At 52.3% G+C, this 21,957-nt stretch overlaps 1 protein-coding gene across 1 annotated transcript; it reads right to left on the bottom strand.

Annotated features, from left to right (window-relative positions):
* Positions 1 to 3,648: 3,648 nt before the first annotated feature.
* LOC135976935 (maestro heat-like repeat-containing protein family member 1) lies at positions 3,649 to 7,274 on the bottom strand. Its single transcript, XM_065574788.1, has 3 exons — positions 7,143 to 7,274; positions 4,672 to 4,836; positions 3,649 to 4,084 (listed from the first exon to the last, which is right to left on the bottom strand). Exons 2-3 carry the CDS (start codon positions 4,783 to 4,785, stop codon positions 3,737 to 3,739), a joined length of 462 nt encoding a protein of 153 aa, XP_065430860.1. The 5' UTR covers positions 4,786 to 4,836; positions 7,143 to 7,274; the 3' UTR covers positions 3,649 to 3,736.
* Positions 7,275 to 21,957: the final 14,683 nt, after the last annotated feature.

Below are 21,957 nucleotides of genomic sequence, written 5' to 3'. Positions count from 1 at the left end.
ACATTGGGACTGCGCCACTCAGAGTGGGCAAAGCTGGAGGCTTTCCACATAAAATGCCAACGTTGTATATTGGGCATAGAGTGGAAGGACTTCATTTGTAAAGCAGATGTTTATGGTCGCTCTGGTCTACAGACTACTGGGGCCATTATCCGCAGATGGCGTCTTATGCTTTTCAGACATGTCGCGAGTATGCCACAAGATGTTCCGGCGAACGCCGTTCTCTGAGTGGCTCGTAACATCCGAGAGACAATTCCACCAATCAAGGGATGCAGGCAGCCCAAAGGCAGGCCCCCTATTAAATGGGTGCCTCAAGTCTATTCCGACGTTGGGCTCTCGGCCCGTCAAGCACAGGAACGGATCAATGGTGAACAATTGCTACGGCCGACCGTTCGGCTAAGCGTTGAAGAAGAAGTATGGATTTAGGTATCTAACTTTTGACATCCATGTTTGAAAGTGCTGGCCCAAGTGTCTAAAGAAAAGTGAAATTATATAATGTCAATGGATGGAGAGATGAAGGGTTTTATTTAACTGTCCAAGGGGAACTAGAGGCCTGGATCATACGAACAGCCATATTGGATCAGACCAGTGGTCCATCTAGCCCAGCATTCCATCTTCGGATCGGAGGCTAATCAGAAGAAAGGGAAAAGGTCATTAATGCCGTGGCTGATGTAATGAACCAGCTATCTTGCAACTCGTTCCATTATGGAAGGAAGACAGAGACGTGAGAGCAAATGCCCTTGGTTTTACACTAACAGTCTTGTCACCTTTTTGTTTAGCTGGAGCCAGTAGCCATCATTCTGCTGAGTACTGGGGTCACTTAAACTCATCCCCAGCTGCCTACATCTCATGGGGAACAATGCAGGTAATTACCACAGGATCATGCAGGCACTGGCTTCGGGGCTGGGGTGGTGGCTCAGCTGACCTCCTCCAGTCACCAACTTCTCTGTGGGAACTCAGGGCCCTCCTGAGTCCCATCGGTGGCTTTGGGAAGGGTCCGGGCCACCCAAGAGATCTCTGTCAGGAGCATTTTCCCTCTCCTCCTGGCCAGTCAAGCAGCAGAACAGGTTCCTGAATCTAGCTCCTAGGGTCTGAGGTGACTGGTTTCTGCCACCATCCTGAACTTGCTGAATGGCCCGTGAGACACTGACACGGACAGAGGAATCCGGATCTTGCTGCAGGCCACTGAGAGCTGAGACAGAGAGAGGAAGCTCAGGTCAAAACACATATCGTATTAGCATGCCCTAGCACCTGCACCATGGGCCTCTGTATCTTCCACAGGGGCGGCTCTATGTTTTTTGCCACCCCAAGCACGGCAGTCAGGCGGCCTTTGGTGGCATGCCTGCGGGCGGTCCGCTGGTCACGCGGATTCAGCGGTGTTTCTGTCGGTGATCTGCCGGTCCCGCGCCTTCAGCGTACCTGCCGCCGAATTGCCGCCGAAGCTGCGGGACCAGCGATCCTCCTGCAGGCATGCCGCCGAAGGCTGCCTGACTGCCGCCCTCACGGCGACCGGCACGCCGCCCCCCTTGAGGCTTGCCGTCCCAGGTACGCACTTGCTGTGCTGGTGCCTGGAGCCGCCCCTGATCTTCCACAGCAACTAACTCCTCCCAAATGCTCTGGACCCACCAGGGCTATCAGTGTCATCGCCAGCTGATAACCGCTTAAGTCCTCAGGGACATCTGCCCTTGGCAGCACCATCTTCCGCTGCATTCTGGGGCATCCACCTCCTTAGCACCATCTCCCTGACACATGCCAGGGCCTCTCACCCTGCCTGGCATTTACTTTCTCCTGGTAAAACCTTCTGGCACCTGGAGATGGAAGTGATGCCTGACATCAGAGAAAACAAAGCTGGGACTGATGTCCAGGCTCTCTCAACAGCTATCTCTGGCCACGTCTAAATTGAACTCAATGCAGCAGCATGGCGGGGGAGTTGCACTTTTTCCTAGACTGGTTCACAAATGGGAGGGATAGCTCAGTGGTTCGAGCATTGGCCTGCTAAGCCCAGGGTTGTGAGTTCAATCCTTGAGGGGGCCATTTAGGGAACTGGGGTTTAAAAAACAAACAAACACTATCTGGGGATTGGTCCTGCTTTGAGCAGGGGGTTGGATTAGGTGATCTCCTGAGGTCCCTTCCAACCCTGATATTCTACAAGGAGCATGAGCTCTCCTTCCACATGCAAACACAGCCATGTGGCAATTACTTACACTGAAGTATCAGCTCCTTCTCTTGCCTGACCATGGCGGGCTCTGAGCTTCGAACAGTGCAACCTGGAACGTACAATGGAAATGAATCTTGCAGGAGTTTTCACCTCCCCTGGGGCTACCTTTTAAAAAATGTCAGTCTTTCCAACAAGCAAAACAGCTTTCAAGTGGTCCCTGGGATAATCAGACAAGTCCACAAGCTCCAAGACAAAGAGGCTCATGTCTTGGAAGATACAGAGAGCCTGATTGCCAATGGCTATGGTATTGCTGCAGTCCCACAGGGATTCCAGTGGGTGGAGCTGGAGGGTAGGGTTGTAATTTGCTCCAGGCCTTTTGATATAATCCCCAGCCCAACTGCCTCAAGGGCAGGAAATCTAGACATTAGGATCCCAGGAGGTTAATTCTTGCTGCTAGTGCCCTCCAAGCAGAACACGGGACAACCTCTCAGATAGAAGTTGCTTAAGAAAAGTCGTGGTTACCGATAAAGATGGCTGCTGCCCGTCGTATTGGAGCCTGGGGGCTTTGGAGGTGATCCAGACATTGGAGCAAGATGTCAGATACGCTCTTGAGCTTCAGCACCTAGGAATAGAAACCAAAGAAGCTTCTTGTTGCTGGGGCCGCAGGGTGAGGAGAAGAGAGATTTCATCTCCAGGTAGCTGCTTGGCTTGGAGGGGTGGGAAGAATGCAACTCCCATCTCCATGTATCCTGGGGGCGACCATCTACATGCCAGGGAGTCATTAAATGACCATTTCAAAGTGTCATCAGACACATTGCTGGTGTCTGAGCTGCTGGCACTGCAGGGCTGGAGCCTGGCACTAGAGAACACTGAAGCCTGGTTGTATGGGCTTCATCTGGGGAGGACATTAGAGAGGGTGCAGAGCATAGGAAATATGGTGCAGAAGTGGCCAATGGGCTGGGGTAAGGTGAAAAATGGGGACATCCAGTTTCCTGCAGGATTTGGAAGGCATTTTTGCCATCAACTGATTCTTTATGTTGTGAGCTTTCACCTCCGTACTGAACTCCTGGCCAGGTCTGGCTGTTCAGATCTGACAGACACTGGGAGGAGTGGGGGAGCTGGGTGCTTCTAAGAGGAAGCCAGAGTGCAGTATGCTAGTACTAGACATGCAATCAGAGCAGTGAGTGAGGGAACACGTTTCCGGTCCCACATCTAGAAGCAGCACTCACGAGAAGCCGATTGTTCACTTACAGAGTGCTGGCAGATCTTGTCCACCACCCGGGGATGGGTGTGCCAAGCCTTCTTGCTGTTAATCTGCTTAGGACAAGACCATCCCAAGAGCTGAAAACACCCAGCCAAGGCTTTCTGACACCTCTGCAACACAAGATGGGACAAGGAGAGTTTGCATCATGAGAAGAGCTGGAATCTGTGGTCACTCTGCAGTGAAAAGCCAGCTGAAATGATCAATGAGGGAAAGGAATGTGGGGGTCACATGGTATCCTGCTGACCCTTGGTATCTCTTTGTTCCTATTAGTGGAGGCTCCTGGAGTTTGATCTTCATGGTGGCTGCAGTTCAGTGACTTAGGAAGTGGCTGCTGGGAGCCATAAAACATCTCCACTTGTGTGTCCATTGAAGGCCAGGGAACTTGCTTGGGTAAGCGGGTAGGGCTGAGATTTTTCACTTTTGGGAGGCGGCTCTGGAGACAGACCTAGCAGGAGAGCTGGAGCAGTCAGGGCCTGCTGCACCAGGGAGCACATGGCAGCGGGACTCACCTTGCCCACGTCAGGGTCCTCGTCCTGTAAGTGAAGGAGCAGTGGGACCAGGCTGCGGGTCACTTCCTCCTGCAGCAGGGGCTTCTGCCTCCTCTTCACTGTGTTAAGCAACTCTGTAAAGAGCATGATGGCAGCAGAGCGCACCTGGGGTCTCACCTGTGATGGACACACAACCATGAGGGGATCTCACCGAGGGAGCTTCACACTCTCCTTACAGGGTGAGCTCGGCACAATGCAAACCACAGATAGGGGCCAGTCTGACTAATAACTCCATGGTCTGCCCACCAAGAGGGCACCCATTTGCAGAAAGGTTTGGGTGGAGGGGCAGACAACACAGGTTAGGACAGTGGTTCCTAAATTTCCCTGGAGGCCTCCTGTAAGTGCTGACTCCATCCACAGTGAAGGGCTCTTTGGAGGGTTTCTTTAATGGGTTCAACACTTTCATCGTTTCATAGCATTTAAGGGCCATTCATTCATCTAGACTCCAAAGCACAGGACATTACATTTCACCCCATGACCACTACATTGAGCATGTTAACTTGAGTTAGATTAAAGCATATCAGTCCTCAGGAGACCAAACGGTTGCATGCCACACACAGAGAACACGAGAGACCAAGGTGTCACCAATGCCTGAGGCCCAGGCAATGGCTCGGAACTGATCAGGTCAGATATGCCACCACTACGACTCCAGAGTCACAACACTGCCTGGCTGGGGATGGGCAGGTCAAGATCCCCTGACTTACAGCATCGAATAAGGGGATTAGCTTCCTGGCCACGCTGGTGAGCTCACTCCCATCCAGGCTCTGCAGAAGGTTCTGAACAGCTGAGATGGCCTCCAGAATACTCCCATCATCCATCTCATCCGAACCCCAAAGGATGGCAGGCAGCAGGGCCTTGACTTGTTCCACCTACACACACACACACGGGGGGGCTCATCAGATCTCCCAGCCCTCCAGTGAGTACACGCCACAGTGCCAGGGCTGTGTTTATTCTACCCCGTGGCACCAAGTCAGAGAGAAGCTCCGTCTCCACAGTCGGAGGCGTGGTGCTTTAGAATCGATGGGGATGCCTGACGAGGCAATCAGTGAATCCTAACCCTGTCCCGGGTCGTTCTGGTGTAGAGTGGGCAAAGCTGTGGTTTGCTTCGGGGCTTTTCTCTCTTTTCTACGTGCTATTAATTATTATTATAGCAGATGCTGGCAGCAATCTCCATAGTTAAGGCTGGTACACAGTTTCCATTAATTAATTAATTAATGGAGATATCCCATCTCCTAGAACTGGAAGGGACCTTGAAAGGTCATCGAGTCCAGCCCCCCATTCTAGTTGCTCCTTTTGATACGCTCCTAAAAACATTCCCTTTTTGGATGGAAATGTTCCATGCTGTCTCCCCAGTCAATTGTGATTTTTTCCTGGGGTGATTGCGTCTCTGAGCTGTAGGACAGTTTTTCCACTTACAAACAAACAAACGAAAACTTCTAGCCACCTTCTTTTCCCATGCAGACAATCCCCCAAAGGGTGAAACTTGGGGAAAAAATCAAACGTGGCCCATGGGGAGTCCTAGGTGAGAGCTGAACCCTCTGCAAAGTTTGAGAAACTTGGACCTGATAGGCAAGGCATTGAAATATCATTTGGGGGCAGGGTCACAAACACTCTTTAAGAGCGTGCTCTGCCTCTCTCAGGGCCAGAGACTTTGGGGCCAGCCAGCTCCGTGCATTAATCAGATGCAGTGGAGGAGGAGAGAACTATTTTGGGCTGTCAGAAAGGAAGGGGAAGCAGGAGCAGGGGGGAGTGGCTCCTAGAGTACCCTGGGAGGGAAGGCAGGGGGAATCTGATGGGGGAAAAGGGCCTCCAGGGAGGAAGCCTTGGGAAGCAGTCCTCCCCCAAGAGAACAAAGAACTCCGCAGAGCCTGGGGGCAAAGAGCTTGCAGAAGGGGTGCCCAGGAAGGGGGCCAAAGTTAAGTTTTCTTATGTTTACTAAGGACAGGGTGGAACCTTTGTTGAGTGAGCTCAGAAGAGGAGATGTGGTAATGGCAGAAGATCCTGTTTCTGATTTTTAGTCTGTTGGACATTGTCAGGTTTGATTCTGAGGGTTTTATCTTTGGCCTTCAAAGGCTTGTTTGTCTTAATAAATGAGCCTGAATAAGGGTGTTATTGAACGAGGTATTTGTGAAGTCAAGCCGAGGAGGGGAAAACTGAGGCAGTGCTGCAATGTTGGGTCTTGCCACTGGAGGGGGCGATGAGACAGGGCCCTGTGTGCTCGCTAAGGTCTTTAGACCAATCAAGGTCTTCCTTTGTGACAGCACCAGGATTGGTGTCTCCAAGAAGGAACAGGAATGCTGCTGGGGTAATTTGCATGGGGGAGAATTAGGGTTACCATATCTGAACTTTCAAAGAGAGGACACTCCATTGGGGGGGGGTAGCCCTGCCCCCTAGCCACTCCCTCCCACTTCCCGCCCCCTGACAGCCCCCCCAGAACCCCCGACCCATCTAACCCCCCCCGCTCCCTGTCCCCTGACTGCCCCCCTTCTCCAACTCCCCGGCCCCCTTACCGTGCCACTTGGCTTAGAGCAGGTGTCTGGCTCCACGCCCCAAGGAGCGCCCCGCCCGAGTGCTGCCGAGCGGCGTGCTGTGGCTGTGGAGGAGGGGGGGAAGCGGGGGAGGGGCTCTGGCCGCCGCTGTCAGCCCCGCCGCCGCGTTCCCTCATAGGTGCACAGCCCCGCCCCCCAGCGCTGCCAGGCGGCGTGCTAAGGCTGCAGGGGATGGGGGGAGCAGGGAAGGGGCTTTGGCTGCCGAGGCCCCAATGCGAGCGGCGCTCGGCCACCCTGTCAGCCGCTTTTCAGTCGATAAATAGCCGACTGGGGGGAAATCCCGGACATTTTTAGATTTTTAGAAATCTCCCCCGGACGGCTATTTAAAGAGCGAAAAGCCGGACATGTCCGGGGAAACCCGGACGTGTGGTAGCCCTAGCAGAATGATAACGTCCACCTGAAATCCAAGCAGTAAAATCCCATCTAAAATACTCTCCGAGGAAAGATCTGCATTGAGGGGCCGTTGTGATCCCCGTTCCTGCTGGGGAAATGGAGGCACCGAGAGGGTCAGCAAGCCAGCAGCAGAGGTGGGCTCAGAACACTGTGCCTCACTGCCTGCCCAGAACTCAGTCCACTGGGTCACAGCCACCTCGTCGTTTTCCAGTTAACCAAGCCTGGGCTCTCACCTTCCCTGGTTGGGTTGCCAGGATGCTGAGTCCTCTTAGACCAAGTGAACGGAAAACTGGGCTGGGGTGTTTTGTCCACTCCTCGAGAGGGTCCAAAGTGTCTGTATGTGGGAGCTTCTTGGCCTCTTCGTAACGCAGAAGCTGAAAACAACACAGAGCGAATCAGCAGCAGGTGCTTACGGGAAAACTTTGTGTGTCGGTTCTGTGGAGAGGCATCATAACCTCCATGTTGTACCGTCCATTGCTATACATCAGCCCCACTTTGTGTGTGACACCCAGTCCTCCCACTGACTTCCTGGCCATTAGCACTAGACTCAGCCATAGGCGTTAGCAGAGCTGCTCTACCCTCCAGGAGAACATGTAGGGCAACAAAATGTTCAGTGACCATTTGTATGGCGGACTCTTGTGCATCTGGGGGTTTGCCAAGAGCAGCCGAACCCCTCATGGTGACCCTGTGAAGCAGAACAAGCCGCTCTGAGATAACGCGAAAGCTGGGACTGAGAAATCAAACCCCTGAGTTGAAATCCTGACCCCACTGAAGTCAGTGGAAGTTTTGCCATTGATCTCAATGGGTCCAGGATTGGATTCCTGGTGAGGAGAGAATTAAACCCCATCCCTTAATGAGTTAGATGAGGAGACAATCCCTGAAAACGGTCAATAGGAACTAGCCAGACAGAACCTGTGGAAATGGGGAGGACAACCTAGCGATGGACTATAGAGCCACCTCATTCCTGGTGATGTGCCTCTAACTAACCCATCCAATAGAGAAGGTTAAAGATTGCTCACCACATTCAGAGCTAATGATCCTGCATCTGGGGGAGCTTTTACCATGATCCTCTCTCCTCCATACCCACTCTCAATGCCCCTCTTTGCTTTTCCTTAGTGACTTCGCAGGGAGGAACCTTTCATGGACCTGCAGAAAGGCTGATGCCGACAGGAGACCCAGCTGCCCTTCGGGAGAGTCCAGGCTGATGCTGTTCTACAGAACCTTAGTTTCTTGGATATTCCCATCAGGCTCCTGATTACAACTTTGGAGCAACCAATGATCCCCTAAAGGATCCATCTCAGATTTTACACTGAGCGTGCTGGGACAGGACTGGGGGAGCCTGGCAATGTGGACATGACCAATAAAGCTCATCGTTTATGTAGCGCAATAATGAGTCTCAAAGGCTTGATTTAAGGAGTTGCTCACTAATCTAGGACACAAGACCCAATTGCTCTCATCAGCTAATGAAACTTACTTCTACAAAGAAGGCCATCATGGTCAGCCTGTGTTTCTTATCACCTCTGTCGAGGAGCGGGATCACTAGGTCCAGCAGCATCCGTGTGGTCTCAGGGCAAGCATAGTGCACCGTGGCTCTGTGACACAAAGCAGAAATACCTTTGTTAGTAAGGGAAGAAGCACGTTCTGCAACAAGGGGGTGAGGGGTCAGCTTGGGGCCACATGGCAGCCCAGAAGTGAGGAATGTTTCATTCTGGAATTGCCCCCACTAGCAGGACTGACTGCATGGAAAACGCTTGTGTATTACCTGGCCAGCAGGCTCACCCCATGGAGGTGATCTTGGGGGCTTTGTAGGAGGATCCAGCCTTGCTCCTTCTCCATAACAGTCAGCTCGGAACGGCAGCCAACACAGAGAAGCAGCATCTTTATAGCCTCCACTGCAGAGCTAGATTCAAACAACACACCAGCGTGACTGAGTGCCAGGAGCCCCCTCATGGTAGGTCTGTCAGGGAGTGACGGATTCACTTGTGTGTGGAAAGACACACCAATGGTTTAAATAGAGCTTAGGAAGGCACAGGTTCGTGACTGGGGTTCCTAGGCACTATAGTAATACAATTTAGTAATATGAAGAAAGAGAAAGAGTTCTGAGCAAATCCTACAGACAATTGCACATCAGCACTAGGGCATGTCAATGTCACAGAACAGGAGAACTTCAGCCCTTTAGTGTCGGACCCACATTCCTTTGACACACTGGCAAATTGGCTCCCACTAATTTCTCCCCATAGCTGCTGGGATAGTCTTTTATGTATGGTATGTCATTTACCACTGAGAGACACCCTTGCAACCTAAGCCCTGCCTGCTAATTCTCTCAGAATTAGAGAGTTATGGAAAACCTGCAGGGGCCACATGAGAGCTGGAGAAGAGAACTATGACTTCTCTATGACTGTCCATGTAATTAGACCGTTGACTTTCCAGTAGGCGCAGTACCTGGTGTGGAGGCTCTGCCGGCTGCTTTCCCTTCCAGAGACTTTATCTCCTGCTATGCTCTGTCCCAGGCTGAAATGGATTTCGACAAGAAGAGCCATTAGCAGCTGAGGATAGAGGCGGGTTGTGGCATCTCTGGACTTGCTCACCGAGATCATCTCATAGAGGGCGCATGTGGCCTGAAGAGGGAACAAGACAGACACAAGCTTACTTGGAAATCCTACTCCCTCCTGCGTCAGTTCTCAGGACTTCCTGCTTATGTGCTATGAAACTCCCCTGATTCATGGAGAAAGAAACCGAGTTAAACTGCCCTGAGCAGCAGGGCGGGGGAAGCCGGGCACTGGCAGGTTGAAGGCTTTGCCTTGTGGAGTCTGGTGACACTAGGCTGCATTGCCACACAGGGGACCTAGCTTTGATTTCGGATCTCGCAGAGCTTCCTGACCTGCAGGGGCTGCAGAGACAGCATGCTTGGGGTGGGGGTAATGCCTCATGGGACTAAGAATGGGAGAGAATAAATTAATGAAGAGAAGAGTGGCTCTTTCATCAGCTTCCTCGGCATCTTTCTTCTCCCTCATTTGGACTTCCACCGTCATTCTTTCATGCTTGCATTGTTCCTTGGCTTCCAAGTGCCTCAGAGGGGCCTTTTCTTCTGCATCTGGGGTCTAGGGGGGCTGAGACCCTGCTTTTTGGTCAAAGTCCATGAGCAAATCTCTCAGTTCGTGTTCTCCCCTTTCTTTACATACTTTTTCAAGTTCTTTTGAGTCAAGACTCTCATAGGATTGTGATTCACCCATTGTAACTCATCTTTAACCCTTAAAACTTTCCATATCAAATTTAAACTTTAAATAGTGTTGGGTTATGATCTTTAAGCCCAATTGACCTGTGGCATGTGACTCCTGTGCTGACTACACCAATTGTCACGCTCTCTGGAGTGGTTCACAACTGTGAGTGCCAATCTTAGATCAGACTGCCATAAAACAGGGCAGGCACCCCAAACTAGTAGTATATTCTATAATTGGATTTCACAAAGCCAGTAACAATTGTGCATTCCTGGATTACAGTACCAGTTTTACCAAGGACAGTCTTACCACAGACAGTGCCCTTAGACACTCCAGCCTATCTTGCCACCCAGACAAACTGAACTTTGTGATTAAAGGTTATTAAAACCAAAAAAATCACACCACATTAGGTTACTCCCAACCCCAAAGGGTCAGTCACTTACCCTAGGTCAATTGGTACTCTGGATCTCACACCAAAAACAACACTGGCAGCCAATTCTCTAGTAAACTAACTAAAGATTTATTAGCTAGGAAAAATAAATGAGAGTTATTGAGAGGTTAAAGCAGGTAAAATACATTAACAGGTGAGTCAAAATTTGTAAATCCCAAATGATAGCGGAGATGTAGTAATCTCTTGGTTTCCTAAAAGTCTTTTCAGGAACCCAGATTTTTCTGGGGATCTCCATTTTGCATTTGGCATCTTCCCTGTAAGAGTCCAAACAGTCAGAGATACAGGATCATTCCTTGACATCTATTTTATAGCTTTTCCAGAAACCAATCTGAACGGTGTCTTTACCCAAGTGGGTTTTGATGAGTAGGAAATTCAGACTTAGTCTGTGAATTCCCGTTGTCAAACACAGTAGCCCTTGCTTTGAAGTTAGCAGTCTTCTTCATTTACATTTCCAAGGCTCCAATTGTGTTTGATGGGTAATTTAATTACAGAGATATACACGATGCCAATGTAATGTAATAGCAAACAAGAATCCTTCATTAGTTTTCATAAACTTTACACATCAAGTTCATTCTCATCTTTTAACACCAACGTACACTTTTGATCTAGGGGTAACTAATTACAGGGATATACACAATACAATAGCAATCAACAGGTTATAAAGATAAGTGTTTCCTTTAACTTTTCCTTTGAACTAAACAAACACACAAGTGAACTGCCTGATTACACTACAATAGCTTTTGACTTCTTTGATTTCTGTTAGCATCTGAGTGAATTAGCCTGCAACCCTATCCTGAGCTGGCACCAGGGCAGACAGTGTCACAGGGGTTTCTCAGAGCTCCAACATGGATGCGATGAATGGAACCCTCCCCCAAGGGTTTGTCGGGACATTATGGAGTAGCCCCAAAAAGGGAGGGGATAGTCTGTCCCTGTAAAGGTAACGGTGCTAGGGGTCAGCCCACTCTTGTCACGTGGCGTGGCCCTGTCAGATTTTGAGATGTCTGATATACGTAAGGAGCTGGGAAATACTGGTAGGGAAGAAGTGGTCCAAGGAATAAGTCGTGCTCAGGAGGAACTCCTGTTATGTTTCTGTAAGGACCTGGGACCAGGAGCCTTGCAAAATGGGAGGGCCAGGACTCCCCTCTCTCCCAGTGAATTGGGATGAGCTTTAGGAAGCGGATCAGCATACATGCTGCCTCCTCCCTCCTAGCAGAGAAAACACCAGCAGGAGAAGGCTGAACCCAGGGGTGCTGGAACACGTTGTGTAGTGGGGGTGCTGAGAGCCATTGAACCAAACTGTAAACCCTGTATATGATGGAAACTGCTTCAAGCCAGGGGGTGCTACAGCACCCGCGTTCCCCCAGTTCCAGCACCTATGCCTGAACCCTCTGAGCCTGAGGACTGACTGGGGAAAAAGGGCCACCAGGAGAATCTGGCTAAGGCCCCACAGTTGGCTAACTTACAACCCAGCATAAAGGAGGAGACTGGGGGAGTCCTGCCTGCAGGAGAGGTGGAGGGACTGCCTGAAGCAAATGCCACCTCCAGGAGGAAGGCTAGGGGGCAGGGACTTCTATCTTATGGAGGGAAACCAGAAGGACTGTTTGAAACACAGCCCAGCTGCTGCCAGGGAGGCTGGGAACAGCTTTGAGGAAGCTCCTCAGAAGTTGGGTGGGAAGAAGTCACAAGGAGCCACAAATCCAGGGCGGGAAAAGCAGAAGCTGCAGACCCATGGGAGTTGCTAACAAGCAGGAAAAAGGGAGGAGCAGCTCACGGAAGTGGTGAGGGATTGAAGGAACAGTCCTTAGCAGCCTATCATGGGGTCCGTGGGCTGGAACCCAGAGCAGAGGTCAGGTCTGGGTTCCCCAGCAAGAGGCAAAGTACCGACCTCAGGACTAAGAGACCAAGAATGATGAGGCTCAGATGGGGGCTGAGGGCCTGGCACAGAGGCCACTACATGTTGGGTTTTCCCATATTGGACTTTCTGTTAACCCTGGAAGAGGTGACGTGGCCAGAGGGCCAGACCATGGAACCTGCGGAGTGTTGCAGAACCAGGAGGCTGGACAAGGGGACATCAGTGTGGAATAAGCCCTGCAACATCATGTCCTGGCATGAGGAGGCGCGTTGGCGGTGAGTGTGCCGTGTGACAGAGACATAGGATAGATTTTACTGTATGGGGCTATGGATGTTTGAACAGGGACTTACGGCAGCAGAGGTGTGAGAGGCTTGGTGCTCAGAGCTGTGGTGACTCTGCAGCTTCACAACCAGGTTCTCCATCACCTGTCCTCCGAGGGCCGGGTCAGCAGATAGGAACTGCCATAGCTCGGCCGCATTGCTAGAAATTCAGAAATACGGCAACATGAGGGACTGGATGGCTTAGGAGAAAAGCTATTAAACCTCTTCACCAATGTAATCTCTTTGTAAGAGAAATCCTCCTGTGGAGCCAACGCCCTGCCCAGCAGTCCAGTCCCCAGAGCTTGTGCAATTCAATGTGGAGCATGAACAAGGACTCCATGGACCTCAGATTGAGAATCACTGACACAGGATATGGAGCATTTCAGCTCAAGGCTGCCAGTGTGAATCTGGCCTCAATTGGTCACGACCTGTTACTGGCTGATGGCTAATACCGAGAGGCTGATGGCTAATGGCTAATACAGCTTCTCTGGCAGCAGATGTCCTATATGAAATGAACTAAGGGTCTCGGACCAGTGCCCAGTGCACGCTGTCCACATTACAGAATCAACCACCATACTTGGCCCTTGTTGGTAGGTTCAGGGATTGAACGGGACACGGAGGCTGAATGAGCCTTTCTTGCCTAGTCGGCAGCCCCTCCAGCTATGAGCTCAGAGTGTTGTTAGGGGCAGTGTGGAGGAAGCTTCATCGTCACTTCCTGGGCTGCAGCTGAGGTCTTCATTATCCAAGGGTGTCAATGGGGCACCTTTCACCAGCATTAAATTCCCTTTAAAAAAAAAAGGGAGCGGGCATGCAGCAGCGTGGCTCAGATCTCCGCAGCGCTCAGCCAACAACTGTGTGAGGGAGGGTTTCAGTGGAGTCCTCTGATATGCAGGGCTGGCTCTAGGATTTTTGCCGCCTCAAGCAAAAAAAATTTTGGCCGCCCCCACTTTTTTTTTGTGCCCCCCTCCCCCAGCCCCGCCCCAACTCCACCCCTTCCAAACCTCTTTCCCAAATCCCCAGCCCCGCCTCTTCCCTCGGGCGTGCCACATTTCCCCCCCCCATTGCTTCCTGGGGCCCCCCGCGACCTCCCACCCTAGCTCACCTCCGCTCCGCCTGCTCCCCCGGGTGCGCTGCCGCTCTGCTTCTCCCCCCTCCCTCTCAGGCGAAGGAGGGGGGAGAAGCGGAGCAGCGTCGCATTCAGAGGAGCAGGCGAGGCGGAGGTGAGCTAGGGTCGGGGGCACAGGAAGTAACGGGGGGTAGAGGAACCACTCCCCGCTCCAGCTCACCTCCGCCTCCCCTGAGTGCCCCCCGCTCAGCTTCTCCTCCCTCCCTCCCAGCCTTGCTGCGCAAAACAGCTGTTTCGCGCGCAGCAAGCCTGGGAGGGAGGGGGGAGAAGCGGAGCGGCAGCGCATTCAGGGGAGCAGGCAGAGCGGAGGTGAGCTAGGGTGGGGGGGGCGCAGGAAGTAACGGGGGGTAGAGGAACCGCTCCCCACTCCAGCTCACCTCCGCTCCACCACCGCCGCCTCCCCCGAACGCCCTGCTGCTCGGCTTCTCCTCCCTCCCAGACTTGCTGCGCGAAACAGCTGTTTCGCGCGCAGCAAGCCTGGGAGGCAGGGGGGAGAAGCGGAGCGGTGGCGGTGCGCTCAGGGAAGCAGGTGGAGGTGAGCTGGGGCAGCGAGCTGGGGCGGCGGGGGCACTTTTTCCCCATGCCCCGGAGTCAGCACCTATGATGGCCGGTTCCAGAATGCCGCCCCTAGAAATGTGCCACCCCAAGCACCTGCTTGTTTTGCTGGTGCCTGGAGCCGGCCCTGCTGATATGGATTGTTTTTGGAACTCACCGCTTGGGATCATCCATCATAAAACCATGCTTTGCGTAATCACCATTGCTCAACTTTTCCTGCCCAAACACAAATGTGCTTCAGACAGCAAATGTTCCACCTAGGCTCACTATCTGTACGTTCAGATGAAGGAGAATGGCGGAATGAGCTCTGCGCTTGCCAGCCGGAGTAGCAAAGGGATAGTGAACTCAAGAACACAGACTTAAATCCACCCCCTGCTTCAGGACCCATGAGCACTGACCGTAGATGTGGGGGACTGTGCTTTTGAGAACCTCTCCCACAGGCAGATCTCTAACAAGTCCCAGGGGCCGGGAGAGGGGGACTGGGAATGAGAGCTCCTGCCTTGCACATGGGGAGACACATTCAGGGAATGGGGGAGAGGAATCTCTGACAGGCGGATTTCGCTCGCTGTGGTTTGTGGCTGAAAAGAGAAGAGCCATCAGGAGGAGAGGGCAGGTAATTTGTCCCATGTAGAGGGGGGAGATTCAGTCCTCAACAGTCAGTGCTTTATACTTTGCCTTAGTAAGAGCAAACAATGTGCTCAGTGGAGAGGTTCTCATATAGGGCCTCAAAGGATCACGCGAGGCCTGAAGAGTGGAGGCATTTCGTACCTGTCTGTAGGGAAGGAGTAGTCCAGAAGGCATGAGATCACTGTGTCCAGATGCTCCGCCTCGCCAGCCAGCAGGGCCACTAACTTCTTCATCAGGGTCCTGGAGCTGGGCTGCTGGACTGAATCCAACCGGCTGCAAACCCCAGCCACAAGGTCTGCTGCCTGAGAGAGAGGGAACCAGATGAGACGGGACAAGACTCTCATCCCATCCTGCAGCTGGGGCAAGAGGGAACCTCAGCATCCCTGGAGAATCAGAGTTAGCCTCTAGGTTTTGCCTAAAAGTCACAATTTCCTATATTATTGGCAGGGCTCATTTCAGAGCCTTACAAGGTGCATTGTCGCAAAGACCACATATCAATGGCTCAAAGGAGATGAGTCCTATCTAGGCACAATACAGGGGTAACATAAGAATGGCCATACTGGGTCAGACCAATTGTCCATCTAGCCCAGTATCCTGTCTTCTGCTGGTGCCAGATGCTTCAGAAGAAATGAAGAGAACAGGGCAATTTATCGAGAGATCCATCCCCTGTCACCCAGTCCCAGTTTCAATCAGAAGGCGTAGGGACACCCTGTGCACGGTGTTGCACCCCTGACCACCTTGGCTAATAGCCATTGATGGACCTGTCCTCCAGGAACTTCTCTAATTCTTTTTTGAACCTGGTTATACTTTTGGCCTTCACGACATCCCCTGGCAATGAGTTACGAGTTGTGTTGTGTGAAGAAATATTTCCTTAGGTTTGTATTAACCCAGGTTTGTGTGTGTGTGTGTCTGTGTGTGTGTGTGTGTGTGAAAGGATAAATAAAACTTCCCTATTTACTTTCTCCACACCATTCATGAATTTATAGGTGTGGGCATCCCATGGATTTATACAGAGGCAATATGATATTTTCTGTCTTATTATCTATCCCTTTCCTAATGCTTCCTAACATTCTGGTAGCCTTTTTGACTGCCATTGCACACTGAGTGGATGTTTTCAGAGAATTGTCCATGATGACTCCACCCTTGAGTGGTAACAGCTGATTTAGACCCCCTCCGTTTGTATGTATAGTTGGGATTATGTTTTCCAAGATACAGGAATCAGACTAGAAGATGTGATGGTTCCTTCTGGCCTTAAACTCTCTGAACGTATGACTGTTCCCAGCACTGGGAATTCTAGTTTCCGTCCATCTCAGCAGCAGCGCCCCATACCTTCTCCACCTTAGTCCCACCGCTGTTCACCATGGCAGACAGCAATCCCTCTGCAGTTGGCTGGCAGTTATTGTTGCAGTGATTCGTCAGGCCATCCATAACAGTCAGAATGAAATCTGTCCTCTCTCTTGGGTTGAAATAGACTCCAAAGAGCTGAAGCATACAGGGAAAAGTGTAATTTACAAAAGGCCTGTCCTGATTCCACGGGGGGCTGATAACTACTGGAGCCAGAGAAAGCCCTGTCTGGGGGTTGCAGGTCCTCTCCAGCTTCTCAGGGGCTCTGTTTTACTCCTTTCTATTACAGGGCCTCAGTGGCTGATGAGGCTTCTGCTGCGAAACCATACCACTCACAGTGAGGCAAGAGGACTAGTTAAACCATTACAGTGGCCAACCTAGGAGTGCTGCCGTGCACGTCAGGATGTGCATTTAGTGGTGTCAGACACCTACTTCTCAGGCATCCGAGGTGCAAGGGTCACCATTAAAAGATCAGCAGTTGCCGGATCCATGTAGTAATATTAGTAATGACTGTTACAGTACTCGGTCTTTGACTGTGACTGTATGTGATACCCTCCTACAACACATCCCAGCATAAATACAGCACCCAAGTCCTGATTACGACACCATCACCATACTTCCTGGCTTGCAGCCTGACCCAAAGACCATTGAAATCAATGGAAAGACTTCCATTGGCTTCAATAGGTTTTGGATCAAGCCTATATAGTATAGACCTCGTTGTGACAGCTTCTAACAACCCAAAGTACTAGAGCAGCAGGCGTTCAACCTTACCCATATGGACACTCCCTTTCCTATACTAGGACCCTCCCAGAGTCCCCTTCCAAACTAGCTAAGACCCTGTCCCATTTGGCAATAAGGAAAGGGCAGGGTGGCTGTGCCCCCCAGGTTGGGGACCCATCTGCTAGACCAGTGGTTCTCAATCAGGGATACGCATACCCCTGGGGGTACACACAGGGGCGGCAGGTTTGTATAATTTTTGGCATTGCTCAGAATGGGTCCAAGTCCCACCTCCCCCTACATCTGCCTAAGGCTCTGGGAGGGAGTCTGGGTGTGGGAGGGGGTTTGGGGTGGAGGCTTTGGGAGGAAGTTTGAGCACAGGGTCTGGGAGGGAGTCTGGGTGTGGGAGGGGGTTTGGGGTGCAGGCTCTGGGAGGAAGTTTGAGTGCAGGTTCTGGGAGGGAGTCTGGGTGCGGGAGGGGGTTTGGGGTGCAGGCTCTGTGAGGAAGTTTGAGTGCGGGCTCTGGGAGGGAGTCTGGGTGTGGGAGGGGGTTTGGGGTGCAGGCTCTGGGAGGAAGTTTGAGTGCAGGTTCTGGGAGGGAGTCTGGGTGCGGGAGGGGGTTTGGGGTGCAGGCTCTGTGAGGAAGTTTGAGTGCGGGCTCTGGGAGGGAGTCTGGGTGTGGGAGGGGGTTTGGGGTGCAGACTCTGGGAGGAAGTTTGGGTGCGGGAGGGGTGCAGGCTCTGAGATGGAGTTTGGGTGCTGGGTGCAGGCTCTGGGTTGAGGCAGGGGGCTGGGGTGCAGGAGTGGCTGCGGGCTCTGGGAGGGAGTTTGGGTGCTGGGTGCAGGCTCTGGATTGAGGCAGGGGACTGGGGTGCAGGAGGGGCTGCAGGCTCTGGGAGGGAGTCTGGGTGTGGGAGGGGTTTGGGGTGCAGGCTCTGGGAGGAAGTTTGAGTGCAGGAGAGGTGCAGGCTCTGAGATGGAGTTTGGGTGCTGGGTGAAGGCTCTGGACTGGGATAGAGGGTTTGGGTGTGGGAGGGGGCGTGCGGCTGGTCCAAGGATGAGGAGTTTGGGGTGCAGCAGGCAGGCTGACCCTGGGCTGGGGCAGGGGGACAGAGAGGAGGACTCCCCCCAGCCCTCTCCCTGCTGGCGGCAGCGAGCTCTGGGGGAGAGGAAGGGGGGAGCCTCCTCACCGACCCCCAACACGACACTCATCCAAGCCCCCCCAGGCTGCTGCTCAGGAGGTCCAGCCAGGATAAGCCTCCCCCTCCCCTCCCCCGAGTCGACTCGGAGTCTCCTGCCGGGGGGTGGGGGGGAGGGCTGCCATGCGCTCCTCTCCTCCTCCCTCCGCAGGCGCAGCAGCCGCCTCAGCCTGCCCCCGGCGCCGCTTCCTTGTAGCCGGCTGCGGCAGCGGCTGGCGAGGGAGCACAGTGCGGAGCTGCAGGGGGCAGCCGCCTGCTGCCCAGGGAAGGCAGGGGCGCTTGGGGGAGGCGCGCGGGGGTGGCAGCCGGGGCCGGAGGAGGTGCGTGGGGGCAGCAGGCGGGGCTGGGAGAGAGACCCGGCCCCGAACATTGGTGGAGCCGGTCCCCTGGGCCCTGAATTTTCTCAAGCCAGGGCACCATGGGCCCACATAACTTGCTGTCCCTGGGGGTACAGGGGGTACATCAACTCATCTAGATATTTGCTTAGTTTTACAACAGACTACATAAAAAGCACTAGCAAAGTTAGTCCAAACTAACATTTCATACAGACAATGACTTGTTTATACTGCTCTATCTACTATATCAGTGTTTCTCAATCTGGGGGTGGCAACCCCCAGGGGGGTCATGGGATGGGTTTAGGGGGGTCACAAGTTTAGGGTCGCCCTTGGGGGTGGCAAGCAGGACCCCCGCAAATCTAAGATACATGCAGAAGCTGAAGCCCAAGCCAAGCCCACTGCCTAGGTTTGCCAACTTTGTAATATTTAAAAACCGGACACTCATGTAGGAGTGCTGGACCTCTTCTGCCCTGCCTCTTCCCCCCGAGGCCCTGCCCCCCATTTGGTCCTCTTCTCCCCTTCCACTGTTGCTCACTGCTCTTCCCCTCTTCCCCGCCCAGGTCAGGAGCAATTTGCCTGCTGGGAGCTGCAGCCGCATGATGTGGGTAGGTGGCGGCCCCGGTTGAGTAGGGGCTGGTGCGGGTGATGACCTGGCACCTCCCCACCTCCCTCACCCGCAGTAACTGGACTTTGGGTGTCCAGTCAGTAGATCTGACCGGACACTATCAGATCCCCTTTTCAACCAGATTTTCTGGTCGAAAACCGGGCACCCGGCCACCTTACCACCGCCCAGGGCTCAAGCTGAAGCCCGAACCCCGCCACCTGGGCCTGAAATCAGGTACAATAGTCTGGAAAGGTTGAGAACCACTTGCTGCAGAGTAGATCACTCTTTATGAGCATTTGTTATCTTCACTGTTGTAGCCGTGTCGGTCCCAGGATATTAGAGACACAAGGTGGGTGAGGTTCTATCTTTTATTGAACCAACTTCTGGTAGTGAGAGAGACCAGCTTTTGAGCTACACAGAGCTCGTCTGTCTCTGTCTGAAGAAGAGCTCTGTATGGCTCAAAAGTTTGTCTCTTTCACCCACAGAAGTTGATCCAATAAAAAAATTGGACCTCACCCATCTTGTTTCTTTCTGAGCATGTCATTTCTAGCCATGAGTAAGGGCAGGAGCTGTAATTCTTGGGTAAGCCATACACAATAGAGATGGGCGATCCAGGGACAGGAAGTAGTTTGGAGCTGTGCGATACCGTATTGTACTGACACCAATGTAGAATGGTCATTAGTGCCAGGATGTGATTACCTCTGCGATCCTGGAGGGGCTGTTGCAAACCACAGTGGGGCTCCAGGCAGCCAGAAATTCCTTGTTCCTCTGTTCAGTCCATTCCACATTCTTTCTGTCCAACTGTCCAACTGAAATACATGTTAATAACACTCTTAACTTCCCATTCTGCTTCCTGGCTTCTGCTCTCATCCCTCTTTACTGAACAAAGCCCTTTGTTTGGCCCTGATCCAGGAAAGCATTTAAGCACGTACATTATTCTAAGCAGATGAATAATCCCAGGGACTTCCGTGGGACTACTCGCCTGATGAAAGTTACAGATGTGCGTAAATGTTGTGCTGGATCAGGGCCTTGACCCCCAGAGTAAAGTGGCTCTATCAAGTGGTGACTGGAATCTAGCCAAAACACTTCAGTGGCATAGAAATGGATTAACACAGTCATGAATCGAGCCCCAGATTTGGATCCAGATTTCTAACAGCCATCAAAGTTCTGGGGCGTTCGGGGTACAGGCATCTCGAACTGAACTAATTGGTCTGATGGCGTTGAATCCCCTATCATCGTGTCCCACTGACCCTTCCCATTCCCACTGACGGAATGAGCTCTACCAGTCTCAGTTTGCGGTAACGTGTGTTGCCTTTCTCTGTATTCCCCCCCTCCCCTTTCCTTTCTTTGAAAGTCAGGGCTAGAATTACGGGATGACTATCAGACGCTTGTTTCTAGAGCCACAAAAAAACCAGCACTCTGTTCAAAGGAACAAATACCGAGCCAGATGCTCTACTTCTTCCTCAGGCACTATCCTGAACGGGAGCTTTGCCTGAGGAAAGTCTCTAGCATTTAGCTCCCAGGAGGGGGATTCAGATGCTCCTCAGTGCTTCTCTTACTCTTTTGGCGCCACGCAATAGAGACGAGGTAATGAACAGCCCCTGCTGCCTTTGAGCTGATCGCCTTGACGGGATCCCCACAGCGGATCCCCAGCACTGCAACCAGGTGTCCGAGCCTGGTGAATGGAGACGCTTCCTAATTGTACAAAAGAGGAGAGGAGGAATCCATTACCACTGCAGGTAAAGCGGGCTGTGTCTCCTAGGCAAGGAGTCTATATCCACACAGTCCCTTTCTATAATGGGGCGTGATCCTCAGCTCTCCCTCTTCAGAAGAGGCTTGGGAGCCAGCAGAAGAATATAGGGCTCGATCCCGCACCAGACGTCCACTGGAGTTTTGCCACAGACGTCAGTGGGAGCAAGATCAGGATCATAATGATCTGTAACGGCTGAGGTGGGCTGGAATGGAGAGGCCTCTTCCTGCAGCTCCACAAGAGGAAAGTATCCCATGGTACTAGGATGAGGAATGGAGGCAAACAGGGAACCAGCTGGGGATGAAATGGCTTCAGTCTCTAGGATTTTGAAATCTCTTTTCTCTGAAATTCATTAGATCCAACCATAGAAAAACCCGTTCTTCCTGTGCCCCTTGTTAGCTGCCTTTCCTGCATTGGAAAGAGGTGGCCTATTCCTCCAGGGCACTGGATTTATTTTCCAAGTGTATCAGACGCCAACCCATCTGAGTCAGGATGATGGACGAGCAACGAGATCGGTTTTTCCTCCGCCTATTAGGGAGCATTGCACTGTGGGGCCCATCAACATACTTCTAAGCAGGAAGTTTCTCTGGCATGGGAGAGTGCCCTGTAGGTCTAGTTTGCAATCAGGTCACTAGAAGTCAAGAGTTACTCACATCCAGTTTGACTTCTGTGGCCACGAAGTTTAGGAGCAGTATGCTGCTCCATACAGCCCTCTCCCGCCGGCAAGCTTCCCTGGACTGCATCCAGGAGTCCATGAGCTGCAGGAAAAACAAGAGAGGTTAAAAATAACAGGGGGAAAGTGTGTATACAAGTGATCCCCAAAGGATATCTTTATTCTGGCTGAATCATCTCACTCTTACAGATACAGGCTGCGTCTGCTTTGTGCAGACTCAAAATACACATGGAATTCTTCTCTTCGAACGAAAGCAAAGTGCATTTCTCTCTGAGGG

This window comes from Chrysemys picta, chromosome 1, assembly GCF_011386835.1.
Source record: "Chrysemys picta bellii isolate R12L10 chromosome 1, ASM1138683v2, whole genome shotgun sequence".
Lineage (NCBI taxonomy): Eukaryota > Metazoa > Chordata > Testudines > Emydidae > Chrysemys > Chrysemys picta.
This window is presented reverse-complemented; position numbering and strand designations above follow the sequence as displayed.